We start from the raw sequence: 18,389 nt of genomic DNA, 5'->3' as shown, positions 1-18,389 counted from the left end.
TTTAGGCTAAAATCAGTCCAGATTATTTTTATAGATCCTGGGTGATTAATTTCTTGGAGATGAGCCTTTTTTGGTGAGTAAAAGTCTAAAGGCCGAGGTGGGCGTTGTGTTAAAGACACCTCAAGAAGCTCGGCTCGCTTGTTTTCTCTTGCTGATTAGCATCAGCAGATCTCTGAAGAGGAGCGGAGACCTCTGTTTTCTCACTCTGTTTGAGGAAGCATTTGTGTTGTTCTAAGGCTGTTTTGTTTCTCAGAAGTTGCCATCGAGCTGGCCCGTGTTGTGACAGGAGTGTCTAGGAATGCGCTAAGAGGGGAGTGTTTACATGTGCAACTACAAAGAGAAAACACGGCAGCCAGACATTTCCCACAATTTGAGACGATTTAAGACTATCTTTTCTGCTGAAGTCGATTTTTACATCAAAGCAAAGAAGGGTAAAAATCCTTCGACTATCACTGAACACAGATGCACCAGGATGATGACCACTAGATGGCATCACTCATCAAAAAAAACAGGGTCACGGGCGATTAAAGCAGACCTAGTATGCTGATTTACAGCTACGTATATTTATCTTCGTATAGTAGCTTTGCATGATTCACTATTGAAAATAATCCTTGTTTATCTCTCTTCTCAAACTTTATGTTTGAACCGCAAGTGGGTGGGGCTTCTGTGCCTGAGATGACCACATTAGGGACATCCACTCTCGCTGACATCGCTGAGAGTGAATCAGAAAAAACAGTCTAAAACTGAGTGATTACGACATTAAGCCTAAACTGTCGGTTCAAAGCGAGTATTTGCACATACAATCAACTTGAACATGCTGTTCAACTGTTTGTTAAGCTAAATGTCTGTTAGAGGTCAGAGGAGAATGGCCAGACTGCTTTGAGCTGACAGGAAGGAAACAATAACTCAAACACTTATTACAAGCAAGGTATGCAGAAGAGCATCTCAGAAGGACTGCAGCGGCAGAAGACCACACTCTGGAAACTGACTATACAAACAGTCTAACCAAAATCAGAAAAAGGGTTTCTGGTCTTAGGAGTTTTCATTAGGATCAGAATTTGACATAAAAATAAAAGCATGGATCCATCCCGCCTTCCAGCAACATTTCAGACTGCTGATGGTGTGAGGATGTGGGACTTTTAATAGCAACTGGGCATCACAGAATCACCACAGAATTGCTGCTGACCATGTCCATTTGACCACAGTGTTCCCATCTTCTCATGGCTGCTTCCATGTCACAAAATTCAAATGATCACAAACACATTTCTTGAACACGACTCTTAATCAAGAGCTTGCTGAATTAAAATGGACCAAAATCTCTGAGGAATGTTGTTGATTCTAAGCCACAAAGAATTAAGGCAAAAGACTGGTAAGATGTACCCAATAAAATGGCCAGCGAGTGTATACTGACCTCGTTATTTGAAACTCTTTTAATATCAGAAGCCACGACTATAACAGCATTTACATGACAGAAAATGGGGAAAAATCCATACAAGGTCAAAAGCAGCTAATCAGAAACACCAAAAATGTTTTACATTTTACTTTTATTTAAATAAATATTTACATAACAGCTTCGTATAAATCAAATGTCTTTTTCTTACACAACCACATCGTTCTAAAATCAACCGCTTTAACAAGGAGGAAGAAGAAAATAAGAGGTGGATTACGATGATACTGTTAATCTGAAGAGAGGTGGGTTAATCTAAACCCCTCATGTTGATCACTGAGCAAATATCCCTGTTTTCAATCATAAAGGCTGAACCTGGTTGATATTTACCTTCACTCAAACACCATATAACACGTGACACTTAAGAACTTGCCCATCTTTCATTATAAATCTTGTTATACTATGCATAAATCTACATGATAATTTGATATACATTTTAATTCATTGTTACTAAGGAATAGGAAGATGATAATCTACACTATTGGAATAAAAAAACAAAGCCAGATGCTACTTAAGAGGAACATGTGGCTAAAAAAGTAAAGAAAATAAATCAACAACTTAAGTCACACATGATTCATTCAGGCACAAACAAAGCAAAAGACAGCCTTGGTGAAATTTAAAGACACCACTCATACAGTTTAGGCTATAACGCCCCGCTAAACGGTGTACAGTATATGGCTCGGCTTGAGGGAAAAAAAGTCAGGTAAGGTGATCTCAGAAGATCAGAGCACACAAATAATGCCCAAGCTACAGTTCTAACCCACATCTCTCTAATCAAGGTGTTGAAATGGTTTCTGAAATACTACAATAAAAACATGACAGTGAAATCAAAGTGTAGGAAACACAGCTTAACCCCTCAAAAGAAATTGTGCAGTTGTGCCCTTCAGGGATTATCGACGTCGCTTAAACACATCTGGAGACAACGGCAGCTTAACACACTCCACTACAGGAAATGGGTGTAAAAATGACAAAAACCGACTGAGGAACAAACTTGCAAATAACCATTTGTTTAATGCAGTAGGTTGATGGTTACGCTTCACGAGGATTCAAAAGATAAAATGCTCTTTGTTTTCTATTGCTGTCAGATCATGCATGTAAACTCTATTCTCCTAATAAAACCAATTGTTTACTTAAAAATGTATAAAGAAAATACTCTTTTTCTTCAAAATACTATGCGGGGAAGGATTAAAGGGTGAAATATCATGTTTCAACAACACCTCGTTGTTTTCATCCTGAGATTTGAACCAATGTGTAACCCCTCCGAGGAGGTTTTTCTTTTTAAAACACACGTGAAGATTCAGTGTTTGGTGAGGATGTCCCACTGGTCGGTGAGCGTCTCAGATGAAGCCATCGTTACGGTATCTGAAGACCGTCATACTGCTTGGGTTTTGGGTTGGTGCGAGCGTGTCCCGCTCACGAAGTTATAAACCAAAAACTGGGAAGTGCCGAAATAATGCGTGGCGAAGAGTTTCCCGTCGGGAGTGGGGTCGGAGAAGGCAATCTCATCTTTGCTCAGGTATGAACCGTATATGAAATTATTCCTGTGCAGAAAAACAAACAAATACGAGTTGCATTAATTTGACTTTGATTGTGTGTGTGTGAGATGATGACAATGAAATGACTGGCGGTTTGCTGCCGTACTGACCGGAGGCACTCGAGCATGCGCGAGGCGATGCCCTGACGTCTCATCATGCTGACCACCCAGATGCGGCTGATGCCGCAGATGGCGGGCTCTGGTGTTGTGGAGCAGCACCAAGCTCTCTGACGTTCAAACATCAACTTCTCTCCCTCCGAACCCTCTGGCATGGGCTCTTCAATCACCCTGTACCCCTGTGAGCATGCACAATCATCAGTAAACGTCACAGAATAAACGGACACTTACTGATAGCAGTGGTCGAACATGTGTTTATTGTATTATATCCATTTTGTTCCGTCTAAATGCTCAGATACCTTAAAACTGTTACATGAGGAAGAAAGAAAGATTAGAAACACAAAAAGCAATATTTTAGTTCATATTTTTAAGCTATTTTAAACATCTGTATCAGCCAAGAATTTCATTTATCCCAATTTTTACATGATGATCATTCACAAATGTGCTCATCATCATCTCTTACCTCTTGTATGTGCTCAGCTATGAGACACCCAGCCACTTTCTTGTCATTAGAGATAAAGAGGAAGGTTTTGGTCTTTGAGGGACACTTGGTCTCCACCTGCTGGAAGCCGAGGTCATTGTCCACCATCTCCCGGATCTCCTCAACCTGAGGAACAGATTATTGTACATCCAAGAATCAGTATGCTAATGCAGGGATGATAAATATTGGAGCATATCTAATTATACAGTCCAAGTGAGACTTCAGCACTTTTTTTTTTCAAAGGCAGGGCAGACTTGGAGTTTTGGTGTCACATTTACAAATGCAAGCTGAAAAACTGAGATACACTGTTTTAAATTTCAGGAAAATATAACGAGCTAATCCAGATCCAGGCATTCTTGTGACGCAGGGTTTTTCAGCCTTGGCAGAGGTTATGCAGTCTGTCTGCTCACATTTCAGCTGTTTACAGCTCTTTAAATTATTAAGTGCATTAGGGTGAATTCTCTGCTCAGACTCAGACAAACGCAGCAAAGTTGGCTGCTTACTTACTACCTACAACAGTAAAAAGCTTCAGTAAAAGCTTTGAGTTTCAGACCTTAGGCCCGAGCCACACAGGCCTAGAGACTGGTAAGTGATTCCCAGGTAACTGCTCGTTGCTAGGGGAAAAAATTACCCAATCAGTTGGCGAGTTGTTGCAGGCTATTGCTGAATGAAATGCAAACACTCACCAAAAACTCACTAAAAAGAAAAGAGAACATCCACCTTCAAAGCAAAGCCTTCACCCTTTAAAATATATTGGTTGCACCTCGACCCAACTAGAAAGAATGGCCCAGGACAGAAATCTCTGGAGATCTACCTGTGGCACCCCATACCCTGGGAGGGGTGGCGGGCAATAGTATTAATAGTAAATTACGACTTTTACTTTGAAGGGGAACATTCTCTGTTTCTGGTTTGTGTCCCACTTTCTCAAGTTTAAGTTCAGCTTAGTGCTCAGTTATCAATTTGCAGGCAAGTCAACATTTTCCTGTGTGATACTGCAAATGTTGGTATTGAACCAATACTAAGTAAATACAGAGCCAATACTAGCGATACAAATACCGATACTATTAACTTATAAAAGCAGCTTATGTAAGGAACAGCAATGTGTTGTGACTTATGAGTTGAATCATCACTAATTTATAAATTCTGAACACATTTTAATGGCCACTAAATTGCTGTGATTTTTACTTTCCAAAGTACAAGCCACTTAGTAATACACACCTTTCAGTTTTTCATGCATTTTGAAACAGTTTGGTGTTTTTTTAGAGATGCAGGATTTAAATGCCTTCTGTTGTTTAAATGTGCTATAGGGTATAAATAAAATTTTCATAGTGCATGCTTGAGGTTTGTGTTTTTTCTATTTCCCCCAAAAATAATTTAACACAATGCAGTGTGACACATACTGAACTTAGAGAGTGGAAACAAAATATCGATCATATCGTGCTAGTATCGATCCGATACCAATACCAGTGTTGGGATCGACACTATCAACATTTGGATTGATCTGCCCACCTATAGTGACCACGGGAATCTACTAGCAAGCAAAGCAATTGCAAGGTTTTTGGTGCAGTACCCTCTTTGCAACACAAAGCAACCACTTGGCAACATGACAGGGAATACACATTTTTCCCTAGTGGAGAGGAGGGTCGCCTACCTATTGTTACCTTTTGCCTGTGTGACAGTCACTCCCAATAAGGATTCTCAAAAGAGTATTTTATTGAAATTTATTTATACTTATTGTTCTGTTACACTTGAAGAGGTTGTTGCAACCTGTAGAATTACAGCAGTCTGTAATTCAACTGCATGCTGGCTATTTCATGTTAACTCTGTGGCAGTAAAAGACAGAGCCAAAAAATATAAAAATTGTGGAACAAACTATCAATCCAGACATATAAGCCCTGAACAGTCCACGCTAGCAAACGCAGGTGTAAACATACCTTCTTCAGAGCATATTTGGGATCATCTGGCAGGACGAGAATGATCTTGCCATCTGGAAACTCGGACAAAATCCTCTCCTTTTTCCATCCCTGACAAAAAAAAAGGAAAGCAAAAAGAATAGAAAGTATTTAATTATGTCTTCTAAATGTCCTAAGTAGGTATTAATCCATTTTCTATACGCAGTCATTCCCAATCTTGCACAATTTTGGCAAATAGGCGCAAAACATTCCAGGTAATAAATCTTCTTATAAGCCGACAGAATCATTTGACGTAACCCAAATAAAATTACATTTTCAATTTAACTTTATTTACTGTCTCTTCTGCCACCAGAAAAGTCAGTGAGAATAAATCACACTTGAACTGAATAAACAAAGAGCTGTGCTGACCTACTTTTCTAGAGGTGGGAAGTTAGAAAAATGTCCAACGGGCAATCCTAAGGAGGAATCTCATCAAATAGCTGCAGTCTTGCTCACTGTACTGCAGCATAGAGTGGAAGAGCAGGGTCAAGACTCCCTTTATTAGGAAGCCTCAGTTGTCCCTGCACTGCATTGTTTATTTTTTGTAAGCCATATCTATAAATTTGTGGGCATTTATTGCCCTGATCCAGGGAGTCAGTTTAACAGGCATAGGCATGTGACTTTCTCTCACCACATATTTGACGGCGCTGATGAACTGGTTGTGAAACAGCAAATGCTGAGATTCATCCTCGGGGTTGGCAGCAGAGTAGAGCATCCCACACACACTGCAGGCCACTGCTCCAAAATGCTTCTGTCCTGCATCCTGCGAGAACAAAGCAAAGCAATAAGCTCACTCTCAAGAATTCAATTTCGCTTAGTTTTCCAGAGTGACAGAACACAGAAAGAACCCAACTTATGATCCATGCTTTCCATTGCAACAGCGCAGGATTTAAAATGAGGTCAGAGGAAACTATCTCGTTCACTCACAATAACTGTTTGGGTGCCATCTTTGTCAGCCTCCTTTAGCTTCTTGACTTCTTTTTGCAGGCAAGCTTCGGAGAGAGGAGCCCCGCCATCCTGTGGCTTCACGGCTTTGCTGTGATACAAAAAACACATCGGGTTACTGAAGGTTTCAACCGCTAAGAGGGGAAAAAAACAAAATAAAACATGTCAAACAACTTTAGAAAAGCTTCTTACTCTTGGCAAGGCTTTCCCGATGTCTGCTCTGCTGCCTTCAAGCTTTCTGCTTTACTCTCTGGAGAAAGATCAACGTATAAAAGAAAGGATTTTACACAGCAACATAATTATACACACATTTAAGAAGGTTGTTGACAAAATTCATTAAAAAAAAAAACAACCTTAAAATATAAATTCCTAATTTACTTAAACAACATATTGAGAGTAAAATAAATAAATAGATAACATTTAGCGCTGCTCTTGGAAAAGTTAATGCTTTGAAACATTAGTCAAAGATCCAAGACTGGACTTGTATGACAACATGTGCTGCACTCGCGGTTAACTGACGAAAGAGGCTGAAATCTGAGGTGGACAGATCGTTTTATTACCGAGCCTCTCCCTTTAATGGAACGTGACCTTGTGGGTAACCTGTCCAGGTCCAGTGTTCGGCGATGTGAGACATAACACTACCAGCACAAAGCTGCAGACGCAACTAAGTGCACGCGGACCGGGGTGCTTAACTTAATGTAATCAGTATTTGGAGGCCTGAATTTCAACCTAACAGCTATCCAAACACTGCATTTTGTGTTTGCTGTCCTATAAGCAGGCAGATAAGAACCACGTTTATGCAACAGTGTCAGCCTGCCAGGAAGAATAAGCTGGTTAAAGATGAGAGATGTGAATTTCACTTCTTTTAAACATTTCTATGCACTTATTTTGATTAAGGTGAAGTAAGAAACAACCTAAAAGAGCAGGATTTAAAATGTGTGTTGCTTGCCTCATTATTTTGATAAATTATTCTAGTCTATGGCCTAATTCAAATCTGAATGATAAAAATTAACTTTTTTTTAATCATAAAAAACTGTGGATCGTACACTGGTAGTGGAAAATACAGACTCCCTGGATGCTTGATCCAGATTCACTGGAGGCATTTTATAGAAAGCAAGATGATGCCTCCCAACTTTTCTTTTTTCCATTTCTCATGTATTTGTGAAGCTTACGTTTTCTATTTTTCCTCAAAATGATAAAGAGTCTGAATCTGAATTAATCACGTCTACGTTGGGACACTTCTGGTAGCATTTTCAGGCAAACCTGTCCATGACTTTTTGAGTAATCCCGCTAGCAGACACTGGCACAGACAGGTAGACAATCTGGACGAGCTGATGGAGGCAAATCTGAGTCAGGATTGCAATTAATATACACAGATACCTGTAAGCTTGTCAGACACTTTAGCGCTCTCTTCAGGTGGAGCTGATGAAAGTGGATGAGCTGCATTCTGTGTATGAAAGAAATAAGGTAAGTAACATGTACAGCGTCTGTGACACTAATCATAGAATAATTTATTTCTGACTTACCTTGCACTTGCCGTTTTCTTCACATGCGGGATCTGTGGGTCTCTGAGGCACTGAAATTGCACCAGCCTTAGAGGCAGCAGGCTTCATCCCAGATGTGGCTGCAACAGCAGGCCGAGCTGCAGGTGAAGCAGATGGTTTCAGCTGTGTTAGATTTGCATCGGCGCCTGCGGTCTTCAGCTGGGGCAAAACAGAAGCTGCAGACTTGGACTGAGCCGGAGCTGAAACAACTTTAGACTGAGTTGCAGTCGGGACTGGAGACTTTAATGGAGCATTAGCTGAAGAAGCAGGTTTGGATGAAGCTGCAGTCGCAGCTGTGGCCTTAGACTGTGCTGCTGGTGCAACAGCTGGTTTTAACTGTGCGGGCTTTAACTGAGCTGGAGCTGCAACAGAGGGCTTTGACTGACCTGAGATCTGCCCAGCAGGCTTGGTCTGAGCTTTGAGTTTTGCCTGGTTGGCAAGTTGCGCTGTGAGCGTGGGCTTTGATAGCAGAGTGGGTTTAGGCTGAGCCGAAGGGTTTGACTGGAGGCCGGGTGGTGTCGGCTGTGCAGGTTTCGGCTTTGCTGGTAATGGGTCATCATCCAGCTCAAAATCGTCAGGAGAATATTTCGGCCTGGGTCTGTACGGCTTGTACTCAACTTCCACTTTCAGTTTCTGAGCATTAAGTCCGTTGGGCATGGGAGGTGGTATTGCTGGGAGGGTTCTCTTGGTTCCTGATCTTGTGACTTTTGGCGCGGGCTCTGGAGTAGCTGCTGCTTTAGTAGTCTGAGCCTTGCTTTGCCGTGTAGTTCTACGGTTTTCAGTACTAGGAGGCTCTGTTTTAGAGGCTTCAGGTTTGGCAGTTTCAGTTTTAGGGGTTTCAGTTTTAGGAGTTTCAGTTTTCCTTGGTTGTTTTTTGGAGGTTTCAGCTTTAGTGGGTTCAGTTTTAGATGGTTCAGTTTTAGCCAGCTCAGCCTTAGGCTCATCCTTGGGAGCTTCTGCCTTCGGTGTAGCAGGTTTGCTGGATGCAGAAGGACTCAGTTGGGCGGTTTGAGAGGTTGCTGGACTGGCTGCAGGTTGAGGAGGAGTTGTGGTAACAGGGCTCACTGGAAAAAGAGAGGCAGCAGAAAAAGGTGCCTGCCAATCCATGTCTGAGAACATCTGATTTGCTTGGTCAGACTTTAGTTTCTTCACACGTGCCCATGACATTTTCTCTCTCTGCAGCTCGACCTGTCTGAGTCTTTGATATCGAGTCAGCTTCTTTTTCTCGTGGACTTTCAGCGGCACTGAAATCTGCGTGATGAAGAAACGTCTCTTTGGAGGCTCGGCGGAAGGCTGAGTTTCGGCTGAATCAGCCGTTGAGGGCTGGGCTGGGGGTGCCTCAGAAGCAGGGGTCACCGAAGGAGGGGCGCATCCCTCTGGTCCAGCAGGAGTTGCGACATTAACCGTGTTGCCATCTTGCGTGTTAACAGGCGGGCGTTCCTTCTTGCTGGCTTCACTCTTGGCTGCTGCTGCTGCTGCCGCTTGTTTTTCTTCTTCTATCCTCTTCAGCAGCATGCTGTCTGTGGCAATGTCCTCTGCGATCTCCTGACACAGGGCTAAGAGATTCAGCTGCTGCCTGTTTGCACTTCTCTTAGCTGCTGCAGCCTTCTGCTCAGCCAGAGCTGCGAGGCGAGCTTTGGTTCTCGCTTGCGTGTTCATTTCTTGTTTCTTGGGTTTTTCTGGCTCTTGAGCTTTCTTTTCCTCTTCGGTCTTTTCAGCTGTGCTGTTTTGCTTCATGTCAGGCCCACTAGTGTTACATATGTACTTCTCATTCACCTTTTCCTCAGGCTTCTTAGGCGGGCGTACCTCGGCTGTTTCTTGTGGCTTTTCTACTACTGCAATGTCACGGTCTTCATCATTCTCTTCCTCCACCACTATAATCTCATGTCCGATCTCGATGTCCTCTAGAATCTGCACTTCTTGTATGTCCAGGTTATCTTGAGCATCCTCTATCACCACTACATTAATGTCTTCAATCACGCTTTGGGGTTCAGAGTCATGGGAGGTATTCATGTCCACCATGTGAGATGACTGGTGGCCAGAAGGCTGAATAACCTGAACGTCTTCCTCCACAGGTGAAATGTTTGTCTCTTGCTCTGCTACCTCACCTGAAGTAGCCGCCGCTTCAGTAAACACAGTTTGCTCAGAACCATTTAAAATCCTCTCACTCTCCGCCTTCTCCTCCATCGACTCACTTTCTGGATTCACCTGCTCTGAAAGAGAGGCCGCCAGACCTGATTCGGTTGCAGCTTGAGTGACGATATCAAAGTGAATTTCACTCTGTGGGACTGGCTCTAAAATCACATATTCCTCAGATGCACCATCTGGTACCTCAAATTCAGTGGAGGGTGTAGTTGTAGTTGGTGGAGTTGTTCTTGTTACCGTGACGCCCGCAGCCTCCTGAACGCCAGCATCGTGCTGCACCTGCTCAGAAAACTCAGTGGCTCTGATGCACTCTGAAATGCCATTTCCTTCACTTTTTTCTGCAGCATCTCCTGACCCTCCATCTGCCACGCTCATGTCACTGCCAGAGCTGATCGGTGCAACTTCTTTCACATCCACGGTAGCGTTACTCTGCTCCAACTGTGCTGGCTGCGTTTGCACTTCCACTTCAACCCCTGCTTGGCTGTCTGGGACACAAATTTCCTCCTTAGCAGCTTCATTTACCAGCTGCATGCCACCAATTTCTCTGTTGTCTTCATTACTGGAAAAGTTTGTTTCCATCTGTTGAGCCTCTGTGCATTGTATATCTAATATAGAAACGGCATCGTGCTTCTCTGCTGCCGCCGCAGACACATCACGATCATCATTACTCTCTGGGCTACTAATGGGCTCGTACACTATCTGGTTTTCATGGGGCTCGACCGCTGACTGATTAACCATCTCAATCTGCTCCTCAGAAGGCTGAATTACGACATTGTTGTTGTCAGTTTGCCCACAAACAAAAAGCATTACTTCGCTGCTATCCACTCCTTCTCCTTCGATGTTACCAACAGATCCGTCAGCCTTGACCTCATTAAACATTTGGCTCCCCGTTTCCTCTTCTAACACTGAAGCTTCCCTTTCTGTTGATTCACTTGTTACATCCACGTCAGCAGGAGGCCCTCTCTGTATGTCATTCTCCAAATCAGTAACAGGAAGAGGTTTCTGAATTTCTAATAAGGCTGTAGTGTCTTCATTCATTTCCTCAGTAACATTACTTTGCTGTTTTGCTGGATAAGGACTCCCTTCTGCAGTAGTTTCTAAAATGTTAACACATTCAGAAGCAGGCTCTTCCTCATTTCCAGTCTCACAGCGTGCAGACATAAGATCTTCCTGAACGTCACCGATCTCCTGATTTCCATCGTTGTGTACTTCAACATCAGATCTTTCTTCTCCTGATTCTGTTGTCTGCACTTCCATTTCTCCTTGATTCTCAACAGTGCTTAAACTTTCCTCATTAACCTCGACATCCTTTTCCTCGCACTCTGTCCCGGTCAAATCTTTTTCCACTTCAGTGTCTGTAGTGAGTTCGCTGACCTCTTGACCTCTCTGATTTTGTTTATTTGTCAGATAAGTAATCTTGTCTGGTGCTTCTACTGTCTGTGTTTCCATTTCTCCTGGACTCTCAGTAACACTGACACATTCAGCATCGACCTTGTCATCCTTTTCTTCAATATTAATGAAATCTTTTCCTGCCTCAGTGTCTGTATTGAGCTCAGTGATCTCCTGATCTTTCTGACTTTGTGTTTCCGACACATTCTTTGGATCAGAAACCTCCTCCGGTGTTTCTGTTGTCTGCACTTCCACTTTTCTTTGACTCTCAGCAGCAATGACACAGTCGGCCTTAACCTTATCATCCTGCTCTTCACTCAAAGCATTAATGAAGTCTTTCTCTACTGTAGTGTTTATAGTCAGTTCACTGACCTCCTGACCTTTCTGGCTTTGGTTATTTGTTGGCTCAGATGTCTCCTTTGGTGCTTCTGTTGTCTCCATTTCCATTTCCACCTGACTCTCAGCAGCAGTGACACAATGTGCTTTGTTGGGGTAATTTGTGGGATTCCTTAATCCTTTGTGGACTTCTTTAGATATGTCTCCAGTAGGCTCAGTGGCTTCCTGTATCTCCTGGCTGTGTGCTGAAATAGAAATATCTGCTATTAATGTATCCTGCTTTTTGTTTTGATTCTCTGCACCAGTCACAGGCTCTGTATGTACGTCTGTGCGCCATTCACAGACATCCTTGCTCGTCTGATTTTGTATTTCCGCTGCAGGTATGCTAGAAATCTCCTCTGATGCAGCTGCAAACTCCAAGTCGACTTCATTTAGGCTGTTCTCACTTTGTATTTCCACTGAAATCTCTTGTGTCGATTTAGCCTGCTCTTCCATTTCAATTTCTCTCTCTGGGACAGCGACGGGCTGTGTATATGAATCTTCTGTGTGTTCACTGACATCCTGACTCTTCTGCTTATGCGTTTCCGCTGCCGGTGGGTTACAAAGCTCTTCTGATGTTGTTGTGGTCTCCATCTCCACTTCAGATAGACTTTTGCCGCTTTGTACTTCCACTGAAATCTCTGCCTCTGATATCGATGGAGCCTGTTTTTCCATTTCATTTTCATTCTCCGAGACACTGATGGGCTGCATGAGTATGTCTGTGTTATGTTCAATGACATCCTGGCTCTTTATTTCCAATGCAGGTATGTTAGCAACCTCCTCTGGTGTTTTCTGCTCCGCATCCACTTCATTTTGACTTTGCACCAGCTGGATTTCCACTGAGGTGGATTCTTTAGGGGAGTCTGGTGTTGATGTCACTGACTGTGTATGTACATCTGTGCTATATTCTGTGATAACCTTGCTTATCTGACTTTGGATTTCCACTGCAGGTATCTTAGACACCTCTGAAGCTGCTGCAGACTCCATACCCACTTCACTCTGAATTTTCTCACTTTGTGCTTCCACTGAAGGGACCACTTCGGAAATTTCTGGTGTGGTTTTAGCCTTTTCTTCTTTTTTGTTTTCATTTTCTGCAACAGTCACAGAGTCGATCTGCATGCCTGCACCATCTTCACAGACATCCTGACTCGTCTGGGTTTCTGTTTTCACTGCAGATGTGTCAGAAACCTCCTCTGATGTTGTTGCAGTCTCCATCTCAACTTCATTTTGACTTTTCTCACTCTGTAATTCCATCGTAGAGGCATGTCCGGTAAATTCTACTGGTGATTTAGGCTGATCTTCTGTTTTGTTTTCGTTCTTAGTGACAGTCACAGACTCTGTATAAACTGCGTCTGTAATATGCGCACCAACATCCTGATTCTCTTGGTTTTGTGTTTGCGCTGCAGGCATGTTAGAAACCTCCTCTGATGTTGCTGCAGACTCCATCTCCACTACTTCTGGACTTTTCTCACTGTGCATTTCCACTGAATGAGTTGCTTCAGAAATCTCTGGAGTTAGTGTCACACATTTATCTTCATTCTGCACAGTTTGCAAATTTTCAATCATTGGGTCTTCTTTAATCTCTTTAGGGATGTCGTCTGTATTGCATTCATTGATTTCATGATTTTTGTGACTTTGTATTCCTGCTCCAGGTGCAATGTCAGAACTCGTCCCCAATGTGGTCTGTAGCTCCACTTCTGTTTGACTTCTCTGGATTTCCACTGAAGCGGATGGATATGAAACCTCCATCGTTAATTTTGTCTGCATTTCCACAGATTGAACATTTTCAACAATTTGATCCATGTGTAATTCAGCTGTGGTAGATTCACTGTCCACCTGGCTCATCTGATGCGTTTGCTCAATGTTACAGATCTCCACTGATGTGGTTTCAGCCTCTACATCGTCTGGTGTTTCCATTCGTTTTTCCACAGCAGCAACACATTCAGCTTCTTCGCTGCTCTCATAGTTTGCAGTCCTCAGATCTTCCTGAACTTTGTCACTCGTGGCTTCGCCGTCTGGCCTCTCCTGGTTTTGTACTTCCACTTTAGCTGCTGGATTACTAACCTCCAAAGCTGATAAGCTCTGTGTCTGTATTTTCTCTTGGCTCTCAGACCCATCAGCACATTCAAAGGTTTTAATGTTGTCAGATTTATCATCCATATCATGAACCTCTGTGGATTCGGCTGTGGTAGCGTTGCAGATTTCCTGGGTCTCAAGAATTTGCACTTCTGTATTAGAAACTTCTGAAATCACTATGTTCTGTGTTTCTATTTTATTTTCAGTCTCAGCTCCACTACTATGTCCAAAGCTCACAGTGTGTTTGTCTTCCATAATTCTACAGTTTTCTCCCACATGATCCTCGTGAAAGTTTGTAGATATGTCTGCGATAGGTTCAGGAGCATCCTGTTTTTCCTGTCTTTGTGTTTCCACTACAGAAATCTCCTCTGATGCTGCTGCAGTCTGTACATCCATGTTGACCTGGCTGCTTGCTGCAGTGACACAAATCATGCTTGTGTCTCCTTCTGTGCTCTCAGAATCTTCTTTAACTCCATCATCAGGCTTTTCTGCAGTGTTGTCAAAAAGTCTGTGGTTCTCCTGATTTTGCAGATCTACGCTAGGTGCTATCTGACCATCTGGAACTGTGAAACATTCGGAAATCACTTCTCTTTGAACAGCCTCGCAATCAGGAGTCAATATTTCAGTGCAGCTGTCAGTTATCACAGAGTCGTGGCTCAACTGTCTCTCAACCAAACCCCCAGGAGAAGAGACGACCTGAGTCAACTGGAAGTCAGCTCCTTTTCCATCGCTTTCTTGAAGCTCTTCCTCAGACCTTATGACCATTGTTTCCACATCAACACACGTCTCGGTAACTGCATCTGGCACGTCGTCCTGCGTGTCTACAAGATTTGATTCCCCTTCGGAAGTAGCTAGAGCTCTGACAATAATGTCTGCTTGAGTCTCATTCTCTGCAATACCACTTTCCACAAGCTGCTGTTCTGATGCAGAGTTGGATTCATTACTAAGGGCTGCAGATACTCTGACAGATTCAGTTGTTCCCGTAGCTGTACACTGAATACTCAATTTATTCTCTCCAGAAACAAACTGTGTGGTTTCATTTGTTTCAGTTTCAGTTTTCAGACTTTCTGACATGCAAGACTGTTTTTCATCTTTACACTTTGGATACACCTCTCCAGCAGCCGAACTTAGTGTTTCCATTGATGATGGTAGTGTTTTATCATCTAAATCCTTTTGAACGAACTCTTCCTCATCCTTCTGTTCAGCCTCGAATATGAGATGGTCTGAAATGTCTCTTGATGATGCTGGTGTTTCATTATCTACACCCTTTTGGCTTTCTACATTTTGTAATTCTTTATGTTTACTTTCATTAGCTGAAGACTCAAATTTGGTGTCTGTTACAGAGACCATAGTTTCCTTTGACACCTCCTGTGGTGCAATAGCTGATATTTCTGGTCTCTCTTGTTCAGTAAAAGATTCTGCAGATTCTTTTTTAATGTTCTCATTTGCCTCATCTGTAGTTTGAAGACATGGTGAATCTGTGAATATACCATAATTGTGGTCCATCTGTATGAGGTCCTTAGGTGGAGAAGATAAACCTTGACTCGTATCCTCAGAGACAGAAGGCGACTCTTCCGTCTTTCGCTTGGCTTTGACTCGATTTGAGTATTTTCTGATGCAGCGGGCCTTGTCTTCATCATCCCTTTCTCTGAAGAAGTCAGCCTTACTACCATCACTACTCAACTCGTCAGAGTCCGTGGAGGCAGTTCGCTTCAGGGAGGTTTTGGAGTTTGCTCTCGGTGAGGGAGCTTCTCCACAGGAGGCACTTGTGGCTTTCTGGAGCTTGGCTTTTTTGACAGGTGGGTCAGGGGAAGTTTTGCTGGAATCCTTCGGAGGTGAGCTCTGATTGGGGGACTTGGCTAGTTTATGTCCCCCTTCCGGTGAAGCACACAGTTTTTTCTTAGTCCGTGGAGCTGCTGTCTTTTCTTTCATATTTCCTGTGTTGTTATGTGACTGATTATTGGCGGCTGGTACAGTTTTGGATGGCGCAGCCTCTCCGTCCTCATCCAACTTCCTTATCTTGGGCTGCGAGTCTGGAGGGACTGATCCTCTCTTTGAGGCCGGCATTCTGCAAAATATTTCACAAAAACATGATAAAGCTGAGGTGAGGACTTACAAGGAAAATAATCCTGTAGTTACAAAGTAATTCACATTTTTTTCCAGCACCATGGAGTTTCTCAGCAAAATGGGAACACCTCCTTTCTTGGAAATGATAAGCAATGATAAGGTAATTATAAGCAAATCCATCAACTATTACCTATTTCTTCAACAAGCAACAAGGCTGGCTAACGTTTGACATAAACAGTGATAAATCGCAAACTAGGAGGCTAACGAGTCACACAATGTACGATCTACTTTCACGCACTAATTCCCCATCTACGCGCCTTATTTCACTAGCTGTCTGGCAGCCAGCAGGTTTTACTGTCACTCGGAGTTCATCAGACACTCAGAAATGGTCAGTTAGCTAGCTGAGCGTGGCTAGCGTGCTAGCTGGAAGTCCACAGTGATGGAAGCTAACAGCTAGCAGCAGCAGCAGCCAACTCGCAACAAATGAGCGAACCGAGCCTCGCTGCTCCAAATCAGCCTAAAGAGCGGCGGGACACACCGAGCACAGCCCCCACACTGCAGTCCTCACGATACTAAAGTCAGCGAACAGGTAAAGCACGGCATTCGTCCATGAAACTCACTTTGATGTTTTCTTTTTCAACAACAGCTGTTTTTTTCTTTTTTTTCCCGTGAATAAAAATTAACTGTACTTCCGGAGGGAAACGGCGGATATGACGTAGAAGCGCTCATTGCGCCCGCAAAATCGAGATTTGTAGTTTTTGAAGGGGAAAATTTAATCACTCAATTCAGTCACAGCTTTTAAACGGTTTCTACTGATACTGATAATTACAGTCTACTTATTTTTATTTTTTTTATCGAACGTACACAACATAAATAATGACTCAAGCGCACACATATGTATCTACATATATATATTTATACTGTTTACACTGTATTTGAAACTCTATTTTTGTGTTTTGCGAATAGATTTTTTTCTTTGGACTGAATGGGAGAGCATAATGGGAGAGCAGATTCTGATGCTTGTTCAGAAATTCTTATAATGAATGATGATTTAAAAAATCTCTACTGTGGCATATAATTTCTTAAAATACTTATTTAATTCTAATGATCATTTACATAAGACTGGATACTAAGTTAGGAGAAAGGGACTTGTATCGATTCGAAAGGATGTGCAGCAGGTTAGTATTATTAAGGACAGAAATGGAAATGTAAAAACATATGAAGAAAGTATGCTGAGAAGTAGGAAGTATTACTTTGAGGAGCTAATGAAGGAAGAAAATCAGAGAGAGAGAAGAATGGCTTGAGGACAGTTTGTGAAACAGGAAGTGCAGAAGATTAGTAGGAAGGAAGTTAGGACAGCTGAGAGGATGAAAAGTGGAAAGGCAGTTGGTCCAGATGACAAACCTGTGGCGGTATCAAGATGTCTGGGAGATAGCCCGGTGCATTTTAATTCAGTTGTTTAATGCAATCTTGAAGAGTGAGATGAGAATTGAGAACACCTTTAGTGTGCTGGTACTGGTTTTTAAGAACAAAAGTGAAGTGCTGAAGTTTATGAGCCAAGTGCAGCGAGACAGTGGTGAGGTGTGCAGTAAGACTGACAGATCAGTTCAAGATACAGGTGGGATTACATCAGGGATCTGCTCTGAGCTCCTGGTTTGCAATAGCGATGAACAGGCTGACAGATGAAATCAGGGAGGAGTATCTGTGGACAATATTGTGACGTGCAGTGAGAGTAGGGAGCAGGTGGATTAGAGGCTGGAGAGGTGAAAGTATGCTTTGGAGAGAAGAGTGTGGTTTTCTTTAAATATTTAACATTGGAACAAAAAACCCATGAAAAACCTTTAAAAAAACAAAACCTGAAAGTGCAGCTGTCATTTCATAAAAATATCCATCAAAAAAGGTAACAACCAGATATCACAAATGAGTCAGTGTATTCAGGCTGTCAGGCCTCGAGTAGTTTTAAATGTCTGCGCTCCAATTAATCAAGTAGATTGCATTACAGAAGTTTGAATCTCTGCTGGAGCTGCAAATGTTTTCCACCACTGACACTACAGTAAATGAAATACAAACTGTCAGTCAGTAAAAAGTAATCTTTTTTCTCATTGAGGTTATTTATTGACACTTTGATAACATTTTAAACTCTACTTTTCAATTCAACTCTATTTATATAGTGCCAAATCACAACAGCACTCAGCTCAAGGCCTTTCAGCAAGCACTTGGTGACAGTGGGAAATAAAAACTCCCTTTTGATAGGAAGAAACCTCCAGCAGAATCAGGCTCGGGGAGTGGCAACCATCTTCTACCTTTGAATACATTT

The 18,389-nt window shown here is 42.6% G+C and overlaps 1 protein-coding gene across 1 annotated transcript; it reads right to left on the bottom strand.

The window, feature by feature from the left end:
• Positions 1–90: 90 nt before the first annotated feature.
• LOC134634298 (titin homolog) lies at positions 91–16,734 on the bottom strand. Its single transcript, XM_063483428.1, has 10 exons — positions 16,693–16,734; positions 8,003–16,073; positions 7,857–7,923; positions 6,669–6,726; positions 6,459–6,567; positions 6,163–6,294; positions 5,514–5,603; positions 3,562–3,705; positions 3,093–3,277; positions 91–2,988 (listed from the first exon to the last, which is right to left on the bottom strand). Exons 2-10 carry the CDS (start codon positions 16,070–16,072, stop codon positions 2,820–2,822), a joined length of 9,024 nt encoding a protein of 3,007 aa, XP_063339498.1. The 5' UTR covers position 16,073; positions 16,693–16,734; the 3' UTR covers positions 91–2,819.
• Positions 16,735–18,389: the final 1,655 nt, after the last annotated feature.

Source organism: Pelmatolapia mariae, linkage group LG9, assembly GCF_036321145.2.
Source record: "Pelmatolapia mariae isolate MD_Pm_ZW linkage group LG9, Pm_UMD_F_2, whole genome shotgun sequence".
Lineage (NCBI taxonomy): Eukaryota > Metazoa > Chordata > Actinopteri > Cichliformes > Cichlidae > Pelmatolapia > Pelmatolapia mariae.
Note: the sequence above shows the minus strand (reverse complement) of the source record. Positions and strands in the feature narration are given on the sequence as shown.